This window comes from Phytophthora parasitica (assembly GCF_000247585.1).
Source record: "Phytophthora parasitica INRA-310 unplaced genomic scaffold supercont2.4, whole genome shotgun sequence".
Taxonomy (NCBI): Eukaryota; Oomycota; class Peronosporomycetes; order Peronosporales; family Peronosporaceae; genus Phytophthora; species Phytophthora nicotianae.
The window spans coordinates 490,846-505,627 of NW_008648990.1; the positions used below are offsets into that span (position 1 = coordinate 490,846).

The following is a 14,782-nucleotide window of genomic DNA, read 5'->3' on the forward strand; positions in this document are numbered from 1 at the left end:
TACTGGTTGGCTCTCCATTCGTCCACCTGGCAGGTGTACATCAACTGCGCGCCGCTCGAGAGTACAACCTCGACAGGTGCGACGTCCAAGTACGCTGTCGCGGGCTCAAGCTCGGAAACCACCACTGCCACCAACTCGACGTCGACCACATCTACCGCTTCGTCGGCGGCAGAGTCTTCGACTGCCTCGAGCTCCTACAACTTTAACACGAACTTGGCAACGTCCACTTCGGCTTCTACTAGCGACGAAACCTCATCGGCTACGACTACTGCACCTACGACTACGGATACACCGGTTACCACGACTACGGATACACCGGTTACCACGACTACTGCGCCTACAGCGACTACGGATGCACCGGCTTCTACTGCTACTCCGACAGCCACCACCGCCACCAGCAAGTGCTCGGTGCGTCGCCGCCGTGATTAAAGCGACGGAATATGCGTCATGCCTGGAATGTAGTCGCAGCGTGAAGTAGATGGATGTAATGAATGTTGTGGTGAAACCAGTAGTTAACGCGTTTTACCAATCGTCTCAGTTCGTTAGGCAGTCTAATTAACCGGTCGTTCTGCCAAGCGATGCATGAACTCTCTTCAAGTGCCACTGCACGTGCATTTCGCTAGTCACGCATCGATACAAACTCGCCAGCTGTCTTCGCGGCACAGCGTCACGTAGTTGCGCCGTCAGGATTTGCTACGTAGTCACGAGTCTCCTCTACATGTGCGTCGTGATAGAAGTCAACCAGAACTTCTTACACATGAGAATCACTTCACCACTACGGGTCTCCAGCAGCTAAAAGCTCCTCGCTGCACTCCGATCACATCTTAATTTGCTCAGTCGCAGCCACTACTTCCTTCGCTCGCCGTCGAAAATGGTTGCGTCGACCACGTGTTTCTCTGTCATGCTGGCCACGGCCATGCTCGCTGCGAACGTCTACGCCCACGGATACATGTCGGATCCGGCGGTGACTTTCCTCACCACGAACGATCCGACGCAGTTCATTGCCACAATCGAATCGTCCGCCTCGGGGCTCACCGGAACCTTCAACGGTGCTCCGGCCGACAACACGGCCGCGTTCACGAAGGCGTTCGAGTCCAGCAGCTTCTCGTCACTCAAGGAGCTCATCAATGAAAAGGCCACGCTGACGGTCTCCGATGCTACGCTCACTTGTGGCTCGTGCGATCCCGATGAGACGGCCCAGCCTTTGCCGGACACGTACGTGGAATGGGCGCACTCCGACTCAGAGGGTTTTACCGCTTCCCATGAAGGCCCGTGCGAGATCTGGTGCGATGATGTGCGTGTTTTCCAGGGTGACGACTGCGCAGCCGACTACACCACCGCTCCGGCTAAGCTGCCGTACGACCACGACGCGTGTCTTGGTAGCAGCGTACTCACCTTCTACTGGCTTGCGCTGCACTCGTCAACCTGGCAGGTGTATGTGAACTGCGCGCCGCTCGAGAGCACCACGTCGACGGGCGCGACCTCCAAATACGCCGTGTCAGGTGCTAGCACCGGCACCAGCACCAGCACGACCACGTCGTCCGTGTCATCGACTGCCGGTTCTGCAGCCGCCTCGAACTCCAGCTCGCTGGAATTCCAGACCAACTACGCGACGTCCAGCTCTGCGTTCACCTCGACCGAAACGTCCACTACGACGACTACTACTGCGCCGACTGCGTCTACGACGCCGACCGCCACAACGAGTGCTCCCACCACCGATACGACCAAATGCACCGTTCGACGTCGCCGCAACTAAGCAGCGTTTGGCGGTCTAGTAAGCGTTTCGTGTGCGTTGTTAGCAACCGGCGGATACCACCGCCAACCTGTAGCGTTTAGACTTTTGGTGTAAGCCTGAGAGGCAGATGCAAATACAGAAAGCGTTTGTCGTACGTTTAACCTTGGATACAGATACGACTAAATAAGCAGTCAGAGTATCACTTTACACCCATTTATTAACTCGTTCCGACGATCTCGGCACAAACTCTTATCACGAAACCTGGTGTTGTACATGACTTCAAACTCTATGAATGGTTGAAGACTACACAAAGACGCTATACACACATGGACGCCAAGAATCTATCGTTGTCTCTAGTTACGACGGCGGCGGCGGACACTGCACTTGCTCGTGTCGCTGGTCTGGCTGGCGCCGGTGTCGGCTGCCGGGGTGACCACCGGAGACTCCGTGGCGGGGGCCTCAGTAGGTGCAGGGGCGTCTGTAGCGGGAGATGAAGGCGTAGATGGAGCATCGGTAGCAGGCGACGAAGGCGTAGAAGGAGCCTCAGTGGAAGTGGGAGCGTCCGTAGTCTGTGCCGTGGGGGCATCGGTAGTCTGCTCGGTTGAAGAGGAAGAATCGGTGGTCTGTTCGCTCGACGACGAGTCCGTGGCAGGCGTGGTCGAGTTTCCGGCACCGCCGCTGCTACCACCGACTGCAAACTTGGACTTGGCACCCGTAGACGTGGTCTTCTCAAGAGCAGCGCAGTTGATGTACACCTGCCACGAAGGCGAGTGCAACGCGATCCAGTAGATGGACAGACGCGAGGAACCGAGGCACGCGTCGTGGTCGTATGGCAGCTTGGCCGGAGCAGTGGGGAAGTTCTTGGGGCAGTTGTCGTCCTGGAACACGCGCGTGTCATCGCACCAGACCTCGCACGGACCCTCGTGGGAAGCCGTGAAGCCCTCGCCGCTGCCGTGACTCCACTCGACGTACGTCTCGGGCACAGGCTGCGGGGTCTCGTCCGGGTTGGTGTAGCCGCATTCCTTAGTAAAGTCCTTGCTCACCAGCACCATCTTGTCAGTCATGAACTCCTTAAGCGACGAGTACTTGCTGGCCGCGAATCCCTTGTTGAAGTTGGCGGTGTTGTCCGTCGGGGATTGGCCGAAGTTGCCGCTGAAACCTGAGCTGCTAGCCTCGATGGTAGCCATGTATTGCGTGGTGTCACCGTTGAAAGTGAACTCCACCTTGGGCACCGACATGTAGCCGTGACCCTTAACGGTAGAGGCGAGCATGGCCGAAGCCGCGATAGCTGTGAACGAAGCTTTTCCGAGAACCATTTTTCGAGAACCTGTTTGCTGTCTGAATCTGTTCAGTCGGTTAACCGGAAGCGAGCAAAATGAAAAGTGAGAGATTTCTGATCAGTTTAAAGCTCTTGCTGTCCGTCCGTGCCAGTGTATTCAGCGGCGTAGGGCTTCCTTGCACATCCAGATTAAGAGAAGTGGAATCCAATAGTAAGCGTTAAGAACGAGTCACTCCTTACTCGCACACAATCAGCAAGGTCGTGTCAATCACGGGATCTGCTCTGGGTGTCACCTTTGCTGGACTCTTGTCTCGAATCCACATGGAATCGCTCCCTACGGATTTGAGGACTCTGTGCTCTCAGCACCTGCCATCAAACGCATGTCCAACAAATCATACATAAAACGGAATTAACGACACGTTGGCAAGCAGCATCTGATCGTATTACGAAAAGTTGATGAAACCTGGCGTGTCTAAACTCTGGTGGATTGAGAATTTGTACCTAATTGGCCGGTACAATCCTGCTTTCTCGGAGTCGAGGACTCGATAAAAACTACAAAACGTAGCAAACACGATTCACGTGACTAAAACGACGTTTTATTGAACAAAACAAAGCAGGAACAATTTGTTCGTACTCTATGTTGACAAGTTAATAGTGGAGGTGTATGTTACTCGTGTATGTATGGGCCGTATAATACGGCACGTGCACGCTGGCTAATTTCCGACGACGGCGCCGTAGTACATAGTGGTCGGAGCCGAAGTGTTAGAGTGCGCCACGGGATCCTCCAGTGATACCAGTACATGTACTGTACATTCAGCATTGCTTGTCGTTGGAGACGCGTTCTCTTAGCATAGCTTTTCGTGGTGGATGTCTCCGAGCTGACCCCACGCATACTGATATAGTATCAGTGGTTAGTACGTGGAATAAATCCTCGAAATCTGTACGTGTATTTCAGCGATTAACTGTTTGCGGATTGAGAGGTGAAAGGCAACTGCCATAGATTGACCACCACAACTCTAGTGCATCCATTGCACAGCCACGCGCGAACAGCAAAACTGTCTATGCGTGACTGCTTTGACTACAGTAGTGTGCCTTCGTGCCTCTGCAGAGGCTGATGACCATAGTGGTGGCATTCGGACAGAGCATTTTCACGAGTTGGTGCTTTTATAATCTACAAAATGTTTTTTCGGTGCAAATTGATATTTACAGTCGTATTCGCCATGTGGACGGTAATGTAAAGATAGGTCCAGCGTGGTGATGAGTTGATGCTGCACAGCTGGAGACCAAGAACTTAGCGTTGATGCCAGATAAGAGCGCATGGATTCAGAGCCTGATAGATGTTTTGGTAGCAGACCAGATGAAACCGAGCATTTTGATTCGATACAGATTAACCTCCCTTGGTTAATACTGCCCGTAGAATATCTTTTGAAAAGTTAAAGCAAGTTGATCATCTTAAGGCGGTTACTGTGAGCTCATTTGTTTGTTTTGTCTATCATCACATTGTATCAAGGTTCAAGTTAGACAGTATTATCAAAGGACTTTACAAAAAACACGCAAATCCTAATAAGTGGGACGGCATCATCTTATACAGGTTCTGTTGGGAGAGAGATAAAGGTTTACAGGGATTCAATTATCATAAACTTGTTTACGAGCGCCCATCGTGTTAGTAAACCGTGGAAAATACAAGTGCATGAAACACTGTCTCTACACGACAGAGGGATCTCGCCCAGAGAAGGTGGATGAGAGATCGCCGGCTGGTCTTGCGTGGCAGACCAACGCGATGTACCTCATGTGTCTTTGCATGCAATACATGTGGACATATTATACAAATGCATGTATACATCTTGATGCGTACAGGACCTGTACTACAGGTACCGCACGCCTTTTACCAGACGGAGTGGTCGTCGTTGTCAACAGAGCAACGAGTGGTTGCTCCGGCCAAAGAGGTACTATGTGATACCGTGTGCATTCTCGGAACAGGGCGTGGGTCTTTTGAGCGACTGAAACGAGCTAGCGAATCGACTGGAGGATGGCACGGATCGAGAGACAGAGCTTGGGATTTCTGATCTGGGGCGAGGTGACAGTGCATGTCCTCTTGAGCTGTGTGCCCTGTTTGCAGATGATAGGAAGCGCACTCGAAGCCTGCACTACGACTGAAGTCGTCGAAACCAGGTGGTGCTTGGGAACAAGATACCATCGCAAAAGTGCCCTACGTTTACAGGAACTATTCAAGTTCAACTGCTTGCATTCGACAATCAATCTGGGATCATGGCAGTTTGCCATGATCCCAGATTGATTGCCACTGGCAGCAGGATCCCTATCGTTGCCTTGAATGCACATGTACCAGGGCAGTGAGTGCTTGCCTAGTCAACCCGATTGTTTTCTGTGTTTTGACCTTTTGGTCGACGCTGTCTCGGAGTCCGATAGTGGCTCGCTATCGCTAACAAGTTTTCAGCGATACCAGTGCAAGGGCGACAGGACGACAGAACGCGAACTGTTCCAGGAAATGCTGTCAACCACCAAAAGAGCGTCTGTGCCCCCGTTGCAATGTACCGAATAAGTACCCTTGATGTCGAATTCGGAGGATTGATTAACTACCCAGCTGTTGGCCCTTACATGACGTCCTTGGCTTGCAAGCCAAGGTCATGCATCTAATGCATCTCCAACGTGGTGGAGTCAAGTCACCATCTGGATATTGCATGTGCACATTGGAGAGCAGTGCACTTTAAAGATGAAACAGTACCTTGATGAGGACGTGACCGCAAGAGGTCACGTCCTCATCAACACCATCAATGCTAACCTTCATCACCGATCGCTGGGCCGATGACACTGGACCGCGATCCACATTCTTCTTTTGTTGATTGTAACCGATTGGTATAGGGCCACGACCAATACGAGCCGGGAAGTGTAGTTATCTGGTCACTTCAGCATGGGCACCTCATCACCTATAAGGCGTGGTACCGGCTTGAACTTCTCTACTAGAGAATCGCTAGGGATATCTGTCATACTGAAGTATCCTCCTAATCACAGGCCTACGACTGAACCTGCTGTACTAATAGAAGGTGTAGAAGTACTTGCTGTTGATGCTGTTGATGCTGTTCTAGTTTGGAGTAGTTGTGAAAGGTGGCGTCGTTGTTTGTCCACTCAAATCACCGCCTCCAGGCACTAGAATTAGGAGATGAAGCTCCTGGAACAAGTCAAGGCGAGAGTTTTCATAAATAATGATGGTAAATCTTTTAACGTAAGTTCCACCCCGCCGGTAATCTATCCGTCATTTATTGGGATTTTATCTAGATTTTCTTTCGTAATCCAAATATATGGAATTGTTGGATTACCGAAATCTAGAAAAAAATAACTTTATAAATTTAAAAAAATGTTGGATTATGGAAATCTAGATAAAAACTACTTGTAAGTAAACTAACATGTCAGATTTTATCCAGGGCTTCGACTTGCATATCAAAAAACACATACTTATACATGACACAACGACTTAGTACATACAGATGGACAGATAATGTTTCGCGTCGTTCACGCTCTAGTTCTGCTTCTGCGGTTGAACCTTGCCGCTGATGTAATTACCACCGACGTTGTCAAAGTTCAGCGACGATTCCGAGACGGTGGTGGCCTCTTCCGCCTCACTACCGGCAGCATCGAGAGATCCACAGTCCTCGTCCTTAGTGCCAGCAACATCCAGTGAGCCGCAGTCTTCTTCAATCGTTTCTGCGTCACCACCGACCTCGCCGCCGTCACTGCCAGCCACATCAAGAGATCCACCATCCTCCTCGTCACTCCCAGCAACATCGAGAGAGTCGCAGTCTTCTTCTGCTTCATTGCCAACACTACCAGACGCTGTTGGGGCAGATGTAGTCGCCGTAGGAGTAGCAGTGCTAGTTGTTGGCGTCGCAGTGGTGACTGTCGGAGTGCTCGACTGCCCCGTCGATCCGCTGGTGGTGGTGTTTGACTCAGAAGGAGTGTTCGAGCCGCTACCACCTTCGAGCGCGGCACAGTTAACGTAGACTTGCCATGTAGACGAGTGCAGAGCAAGCCAGTAGAACGTCAACCGGTTCGCACCAGAGCATCCAGCCTTGTCGTAAGGCATTTTTGCCGGGGCGGTGGTGAAGTGTGCGGCACAGTTTGTGTCTTGGAACACTTGGGTGCCGTCACACCAGGCCTCGCACGGACCTTCATGGGAGGAAGTAAACCCTTCAGTGTCCGAGTGAGTCCATTCGATCTCGTCCGGAAGAGGCTGTGCTGTTTCGTCAGGATTGGTGAGGCCACACTGAAGATTGGCGCCAATGGCCACGACCTGGCCCAAATCCGTCACGAATTCCTTGATCGACGTGAATTTGCTCGACTTGAAGGCCGTCCAGAAGGCTTCTGTGTTTGCCGTGGGTGACCCGCTGAACGATCCTGACAATCCTGAAGCGCTGGCCTCGATCGTAGCGATGAATTGAGTCTTGTCAACGTCGTTCGGGAAGGCCACTGCAGGCTGGCCGAGATACCCGTGAGCATTCACACCGCTGAGAAATAGAGTAGCAGCTCCAACTAACGCGGTGCAGTGGATCTTAGTGTTCACCATGATTGGGATAAAATACTTTGACTTGTGAACTCGATGGAGCAAATTACGTTGTGAGAGTCGACCGGAGACTTTGACCAAGTCAACGCTTGAATGGCCCTAGGTGGCAACAAGCACTGCAACGGTCAAACATCAGGACGCACGATGGTGTTGTGTCAGTTTAGTCTTCCATACGCATGGCTCTTCATCAACAGCAGACGCCTCCGTTTTAGCGGCAGCAGGCCGACCGACCATTGAAATTGTTGGAACATTTCTGATTTGACTGGCAAGACGCTACGTCTATTCAAAATGAAACCTATTGTGTAACTTGACCGATCATACCGGATGGCTCTACCGCTGAAGGCGACTCCGGCTGCAAGTGAATACATTTTAATCGTACCATTCTTCATTTCCACTCAACTCGAGCTTCCATTCTGAACGGAATGTGCCGCATCGGTGGCTCGAAAACGGCAAGGCCACATAACCGCTTTTCCAAGGTGACTTGCCTCTTGACTTGAGCAAACGCACCGCTGACGGATACTCCAGGTGGATTTGAAGAAGGCGACGCGAGTTCCTTGGACAGTTTCGATGGGATTAAGCTTGCTCGGTCCGTAACGACTCCGTTCGGACAGAACACTGAGCGACGCTGTGTTCAGTTTCAGCTGCTCATTCACGCGCGGCACTGGTCAGTTCGAACACTATGATGTTCTAAAGCTATGGCTAGTGGCTTTAATGGCGGGAGTAGGAGTCTGGATACCCGACGTTATCAATGGTCCCCGGCACATCGCATGTACGGCTGGACTTGATCACCAAACCAAGTTGCAACCCAACCGTCGCACATTTCAACTCGCCTTCAGCATCGAACTAGAAGTGTTCGAGGCGTTAGCTATGAAGATTCCATCCTGCTCATCTTTCCTAACAACCATCGGAGCCTTGCTGCTCCTAGCTGCGCCGACCACGGTCACCGCGCACGGACAAATGACCAAACCCACACCGCGACCCATCTCTCAAAAGTACCGAGCCGACTCCGGAGCACTCAGCAGTGCCGGAGACCAAGAGCTCCAGTACGCACCGGTCGAGCTTCTCAGCAGCAGAGCACAGTCGGACCGACCGGCAGCGGCCACGTTCAACATCATGAACGGATGTAGAGGAACCGTCTACGAGGCCAGCAATACCGTCACCGAACTCGAAGCTGGCACACCCTTCGACGTTGAATGGGTCATCCAGGCACCGCACCCTGGTACCATGGTGCTCAGCATCGTCAAACCGTCCACCGACATTAGCGGCACCATCACGTACGAGTCTGTGGCCGAGCTGCTAACTATCGACCCGTTCGCTGTGAACTCGAATGACAAGACTAGCACGACGACCAGGATCCCAACAAGCGTGACGGGATGCGGGTCGCCGGGAGACTGCGCACTGCAGTTTTACTGGCATTCGGACCTGGCGAGTCAGACGTACCCGACATGCGCCGAAATTGTGGTGACTGGAAGCGGCGGTGCGAACGGACTAACTACAACGGCGCCAAGTACCGCGACACCGCCGCCAATGGCAACTACAGCTTCTCCAACGACTATAACAAGTACTTCATCACCTTCTACTGCCGCTCCAACAGCAACTCCACTTGTGAGCAATACTGCATCGGAAGAGGCTTCAGCGCCTTCCACAACTCCGGAGAAATGCATACGCCGCCAGCGACGCCTTCGGAAGCTGCTTGGTTGAGTAGTAGGTGCTACTAGGAGCTGATTGTTTTTCTGTTTACTATGTTCGAGTAATATGCACATGTTGAAGCGATAGATGGCTACACTTTACGATCTGATTAGTCGATATAAATTTGCTGTATGCAGACCACACTCATCCACTTAAATGGATCACCGATAAGCGCCTCGGTTTCTCAGTGTTGTAGTAGGAACCCCGTACAAATTCATGACACAGCATCGTTCGTTTGGCGGCACTTGATAAGTCAATTGATGATGCAATCGCACGCAGCAATTACGATTTGAATCCGGCTGATGGCTTCGATGCTCGTTTGAGAGTGCCATCACACATGTACATGTACAACTTGCTCTCTACTCGCGTCTCGACGGTGGTGTCCGTGTCAACGGGATGTCAGGCAGAGAAACGTTGCTGGTCTGCAGCTGGGATAGCAAAGGCAAACGAAGTCCCACGAAGCACTGACAGCACAACAAGTCTGCTACAACTGAAGTGTGCGAGACTCTAGTTGCTTGCAACCTTCAGCGCGACTCGCTGCATGAGAGACAACAACAACCTCTCTCTATTTGTGCGGCTTTATCCTTGGATCCTCACAGCGACGTGCTGTGCCGGGCGTTTTCAACTTCCGATAGAATGAGGCTGACTTACTAAACTTCATATAATCTGAACTCTCATTTGATACCATCTGCTCAAACAGAAGCTAACTCTGCACGTCAAAGTGATCATACCGGTCATGCGGTCTGCTGGTCGCTTTTGCTTTTTACTGCTATCGTGGTCGCTAACCACCCTCCATTTTGGAATTTCCTCGCCACGATAAACATGAAGCCTGCCGTCTTCTGCACATTGGCCGGTACGGCCTTGATGCTGGCCGACACTGTCGATGCCCACGGTCAAATGCTAGTGCCGTCCTACCGCCCGATCACGACCAAATATCGGGAGGACTGCCTGTACGGTCTTAAGGGTGCCGGCGACGATGAGCTTCAATGGGCCCCCATCGAAAACCTGAGCCAACGCGGTCAGGCTGACCAACCGGCGGCCGCCACCTTCAACATGTACAACGGCTGCAGAGGCTTAGTGTACGAGTCCGAGAACAACGTGACGGAGATCGAAGCCGGCAAGGAGTTTGACGTTAAGTACTATATTCAGGCGCCGCACCCGGGATACATGGAGCTGAGTATCGTCAAGCCCAGTACCGACGCGAACGGCAAGATCACGTACAACCGCGACACGCAGATCGAGTACTTCAGCGACTTCGCCAACTCCGCCGGTACCTTCACGGTCACGGCCACCATCCCCACAAATGTGACGGGCTGCGAGAACGCCGGAGACTGTGCACTGCAGTTCTATTGGCACTCGGACATCGCCAACCAGACGTACCCGACGTGCGCTGACATCACAATCCCAGGCAGCGGCGCCGGTAGCTCCTCCACGACGTCCACCTCGACGTCGACCACCACCACGTCGTCTTCGTCGTCGGCTTCGAACGCTCCCACCGCCTCTACTTCTACTTCTACCCCTACTACTACTACCTCTTCTCCTTCCACCGCAACTACGGATGGCTCTAAGATCGCTGGTGAGGCCAGCTACACTGCTGACAGCACCGATGCTTCTGCAACGACGGATGCCTCGACTGCTACGGATGCAAGCGGCGACACTGCTGCATCAACGATGGACGCTTCGAGTGAAGCCACCGCGCCTACGTCTACCGACGCCCCGGAGGTTACCACGGCGCCTAGCACCACGTCTGCTTCGGACAAGTGCTCGGTTCGTCGTCGTCGTCAGTAGTATATCCGAGAAACAATGGGCGAGAGATAGTTTGTGTGCGCTAGTGTTTGCTGTGTCATAAGTGAGAAAACAGTTGACAGCTTTTCGAGAATACATATCGTGTTCAATCCGTCCCCCTCCCCGTTTCCTCACGCGCGTTTGAAATGCGTCTGTAAGAGGTGAAAACAGCGGCTGTGCTTTCCTCATCCTTTTATCTCCGTTTCACTAGTTTCTTCCGGTCATGAATATCCTCACGCCAGCTAACCCCCCTGTCAGATCCTTTGCATGCAAAAGCGTAGCGATATCTCACTGCATCTTCGGCTGATAGATGTAGTGATCTTCCAACCAGGCTCCCTCTTTTCGAACTAGTCGCTTCAACAAACGTACTCAATAGACATCCCCGAATCCACTGATCCCGCTAGAATCCGAGGCATCTAACTCACCTTTTTTTTTGGCGACGGCGTGGACTTTCGTTCTCTAGTCTCATTTTCCAATTCACCGGCAAGACGAAATCCGAAACCAAGTCTGCCATGATTCTAATCACGTCGGTGCTAGCGGCAGCGGCTACGATGCTTTTCTCTACGGCAAACGGCCACGGCTACCTGACCGATCCGGCCGTGACCTTCCTATCGTCGTCCACAGACAACACGCAGTTCATCGCCACCATCGAATCGTCAGCGTCGGGATTCAGCGGCACTTTCTCAGGCTCACCCGCAGACAACACGGCCGCCTTTACGACTGCCTTCGAAGTCAGCTCGTACACGTCGTTGAAAGAGCTGATCAACGCATTGGCCACGATTACCGTCACGGACGCTACCTTGACGTGCGGGTCGTGTGACCCCGATGAGACGGCGCAACCGCTACCGGAGACTTACGTGGAGTGGTCGCACTCGTCCTCTGAAGGCTTTACTTCTTCTCACGAAGGTCCATGTGAGGTTTGGTGTGACGACGTTCGCGCATTCCAAGACGATGACTGTGCCGCCCATTACACCTCCACCCCCGCTGAGCTGCCGTACGACCGTGATGCCTGTCTGGGCACCAGTACGCTGACATTCTACTGGTTGGCTCTCCATTCGTCCACCTGGCAAGTGTACATCAACTGCGCGCCGCTCGAGAGTACAACCTCGACAGGTGCGACGTCCAAGTACGCCGTGTCAAGCTCGAGCACGGGAACAACTAGCACCGCGACTTCAAATAGTACGAGTTCGACTTCCTCGACGCCAAGTACGACGGCTGATGTGTCTACAACCAGCTCCGCCTCGACGGCCACAACGTCGACGCCAGCTTCCGCTCCAACGCCGACAGACGCTACCACTTCGACCGCAACGACATCTCCGTCAACCTCGACTACCTCGACTACAAGCTCAACTACAACCACTGCGCCATCTGCTAGCTCAACGCCGACGACTGGCAGTTCCAGCACGTCAAACCAGTGGACGGGTTCCACTACCAACGGAGGCTGGTCGACGACATCGACAACCAGCTCCAAGACTGGCACGTCGGAGGGTCAATGGCCTACCACTGGTAACAGCGACGCCCAAACAACGACCGGCACGGTCTCACCGAACCAAGGCGCGACTAGTGGCGGCTGGCGCAACAACGCCGGTTGGGGCACCAGCTTCGGCTTCCGTCGCTGAGCTGCCGTCACGTTCGGACAGATATCCTGTCCAGTTATTCGTCATGTTTTTGTAGTAAAATGCTGCGTTTCACGTACACGTAGGCACCTCCTACACCTGGACTATCTACATGTAGGAGGCGTATACATCATCGTAGCGTCACAAGATAATGTCTTAAGCTTTCGTTTCGGTGGAGTTGTTTTTACCGTCATTAAAAAAAATCGCGTAAGTTCCGTCAGATCCGCTATTTTCATGCATCTTCCTGTAGTTCCTATGATTTGCTACAGCTGGTGTCACGGAGCGAGCTATGCCTTTCAAATGTAAAGGCAAACGTGGTGCTGTAAAGGTAGACACCCGACAAAGATCGTCGATAAGCGAGAGTGTTGAAGCCAACCTGATCATCTGATCTGGAGCTCGTTCACGTACGTGATCGACGGTCTCCGACGAAACCAGACGTTGGCATTGATTAATTGGCTCTGGTCTGCTCAAGGCGAAGGAGAAAAAATGAAGCTGTCGTCCACTGTTTCGACCACGCTTTTGGTGTTCGCAGCGTTTGGGTCTCAGCTAGTGTCTGGCCACGGATATCTGGTGCAACCGCTAGCCAAGTTCATCAGCGTTAACATTGATAAGACGCAGTACTCGTCGACCATTGACAGCTACAAACTGTTCCCCGGTGGGACGTTCAATACAGACCCGACAATCAACATCAAGTCCTTCGTGGAACATTTCGAGAAGTCCAAGTACAAGAGCATCAGGACAATGATCGAGGATAAGCAGGTGCTCGTGTCGGACGACGCCACGGCCACCTGCGGGTTCTCGTCGCCGGAAAAGACCAGCTATGGCGCGCTCAATGATACTGTATACTGGGGCAGGAACGATGACATTACGCAGGACGAGGGTCTCGTGCACCCGGGCCCGTGCGAAGTCTGGTGCGACGACAACCGCGCCCAGCAAGATATGAACTGTATGAAGACGTACACTCCTGCCTCTGGCAAAGGCGCAGCTCCTATCCCGATCGACAAGTCGGTGTGTACGGACGCCAAACGTCTGACCTTCTTCTGGATCGGCATGCACGGCGCAACGTGGCAGGTTTACAGTAAGTTGTGCCGCGATCACGTTGTCCGATGTGATGCATGTAGCTGAAACTAACTTGCGTTTGTCCCATGTCCTTGTAGTTAACTGCGTCAACATCAACGGTGGGACTGGAGGCGCGGACTCGAGCCCGACGACGTCACAAACAACTTCCGACACGACTTCTCCATCTTCGAACGCAGCGCCAACGGCATCAAGCAACGAGCAGGAGTCCACTGACGATACCCCTGAAGTTGAGGCCACACCCGCTCCTGCTAGAACTCCTTCTCCTGTCGTGACTCCGAGTACAGAGGAAGTTGAAGTTACACCCGCTCCAGCCAAAACCCCGACTCCAGCCGCGACTCCAAGTGTAGCTGAGGGCAGCACTGCCGGCGAAGCCTCAATAACGGGAGCGAAGTGCTCTCGCCGTCGCATCCGCGGCTAGACGCTTGTCCAGGAAGGAACGCGGGACATTGTTTTCGACAAGAACGTTGCAAGTGTGTGTTGCTTTGCTTGAAGCTTCATGTAGTGCTGTCTCTGGTAATTCCGTGAATGTTGACTGTTCGTACCAAGTACTCGGAGTGTCTATGAAATTGGTCGGTCATATACATGTACAGCCCTCGAAGTATCTAGGTACTGTTTTGCCTTAGCAACACACAATGGAGGGTGTATATTTTGCATTTTGATATTAACGCATTACCGTTTATGGCACTGAATATGCGCAACTCTACAGTAGCAACCATCTTTCTTCGGTAGAAGCAGATCAGAGTACAAACTGCACATGCAAAGCTCTTTTGCAAACATTGAAGACGAATGTTACGCGATTCGCCATCGCTGACGACATCCACGTTGATATGGTTGACATAATGTATTAATAACAACCAACCAGACAAGAAGGACAAACAGGTCAGCTCAAACTTAGAAAGCACCAAAGCATTGTCCCCTCCACTCCACTTGCACTGCGACAGAATCCTTGAGATATCGAATGGGAGAAACATTCAAGTCGCTACGTCTTGAATACGTGTAGCGTTCTTTTGGCCAAGGGGGGG

The 14,782-nt window shown here is 52.4% G+C and overlaps 8 protein-coding genes across 8 annotated transcripts; 6 read left to right on the forward strand and 2 right to left on the reverse strand.

Annotated features, from left to right (window-relative positions):
- Nucleotides 1-33: 33 nt before the first annotated feature.
- PPTG_21211 (hypothetical protein) lies at nt 34-429 on the forward strand (the record flags this gene model as incomplete). The annotated part of the gene is made up of 1 exon (XM_008896464.1): nt 34-429. A coding segment is annotated over one exon (396 nt), but the record flags the coding sequence as incomplete, so codon positions are not given.
- A 338-nt stretch (nt 430-767) lies between these two features.
- Nucleotides 768-2,019, forward strand: PPTG_03138 (hypothetical protein). The gene has a single exon (XM_008895816.1). It carries the CDS (start codon nt 872-874, stop codon nt 1,754-1,756), a length of 885 nt encoding a protein of 294 aa, XP_008894064.1. The 5' UTR covers nt 768-871; the 3' UTR covers nt 1,757-2,019.
- PPTG_03139 (hypothetical protein) lies at nt 1,933-3,200 on the reverse strand. Its single transcript, XM_008895817.1, has one exon. It carries the CDS (start codon nt 3,049-3,051, stop codon nt 2,089-2,091), a length of 963 nt encoding a protein of 320 aa, XP_008894065.1. The 5' UTR covers nt 3,052-3,200; the 3' UTR covers nt 1,933-2,088.
- Nucleotides 3,201-6,520: 3,320 nt separating this feature from the next.
- On the reverse strand, nt 6,521-7,593 carry PPTG_03140 (hypothetical protein; the record flags this gene model as incomplete). Its single annotated transcript, XM_008895818.1, has 1 exon — nt 6,521-7,593. The coding sequence occupies one exon, from the start codon at nt 7,591-7,593 to the stop codon at nt 6,550-6,552; it is 1,044 nt and encodes a 347-aa protein (XP_008894066.1). The 3' UTR covers nt 6,521-6,549.
- An 864-nt stretch (nt 7,594-8,457) lies between these two features.
- PPTG_03141 (hypothetical protein) lies at nt 8,458-9,291 on the forward strand (the record flags this gene model as incomplete). The annotated part of the gene is made up of 1 exon (XM_008895819.1): nt 8,458-9,291. One exon carries the CDS (start codon nt 8,458-8,460, stop codon nt 9,289-9,291), a length of 834 nt encoding a protein of 277 aa, XP_008894067.1.
- An 810-nt stretch (nt 9,292-10,101) lies between these two features.
- Nucleotides 10,102-11,249, forward strand: PPTG_03142 (hypothetical protein; the record flags this gene model as incomplete). The annotated part of the gene is made up of 1 exon (XM_008895820.1): nt 10,102-11,249. The coding sequence occupies one exon, from the start codon at nt 10,102-10,104 to the stop codon at nt 11,065-11,067; it is 966 nt and encodes a 321-aa protein (XP_008894068.1). The 3' UTR covers nt 11,068-11,249.
- Nucleotides 11,250-11,544: 295 nt separating this feature from the next.
- On the forward strand, nt 11,545-12,899 carry PPTG_03143 (hypothetical protein). The gene has a single exon (XM_008895821.1). It carries the CDS (start codon nt 11,577-11,579, stop codon nt 12,681-12,683), a length of 1,107 nt encoding a protein of 368 aa, XP_008894069.1. The 5' UTR covers nt 11,545-11,576; the 3' UTR covers nt 12,684-12,899.
- A 267-nt stretch (nt 12,900-13,166) lies between these two features.
- PPTG_03144 (hypothetical protein) lies at nt 13,167-14,178 on the forward strand (the record flags this gene model as incomplete). Its single annotated transcript, XM_008895822.1, has 2 exons — nt 13,167-13,758; nt 13,838-14,178. 2 exons carry the CDS (start codon nt 13,167-13,169, stop codon nt 14,176-14,178), a joined length of 933 nt encoding a protein of 310 aa, XP_008894070.1.
- Nucleotides 14,179-14,782: the final 604 nt, after the last annotated feature.

What these genes read in the sequence shown, in the direction of transcription:
- PPTG_03143 (XM_008895821.1), top strand. Translation starts at nt 11,577, where the DNA reads ATGATTCTAATCACGTCGGTGCTAGCGGCAGCGGCTACGATGCTTTTC.
- PPTG_03138 (XM_008895816.1), top strand. Translation starts at nt 872, where the DNA reads ATGGTTGCGTCGACCACGTGTTTCTCTGTCATGCTGGCCACGGCCATG.
- PPTG_03139 (XM_008895817.1), bottom strand. Translation starts at nt 3,051, where the DNA reads ATGGTTCTCGGAAAAGCTTCGTTCACAGCTATCGCGGCTTCGGCCATG.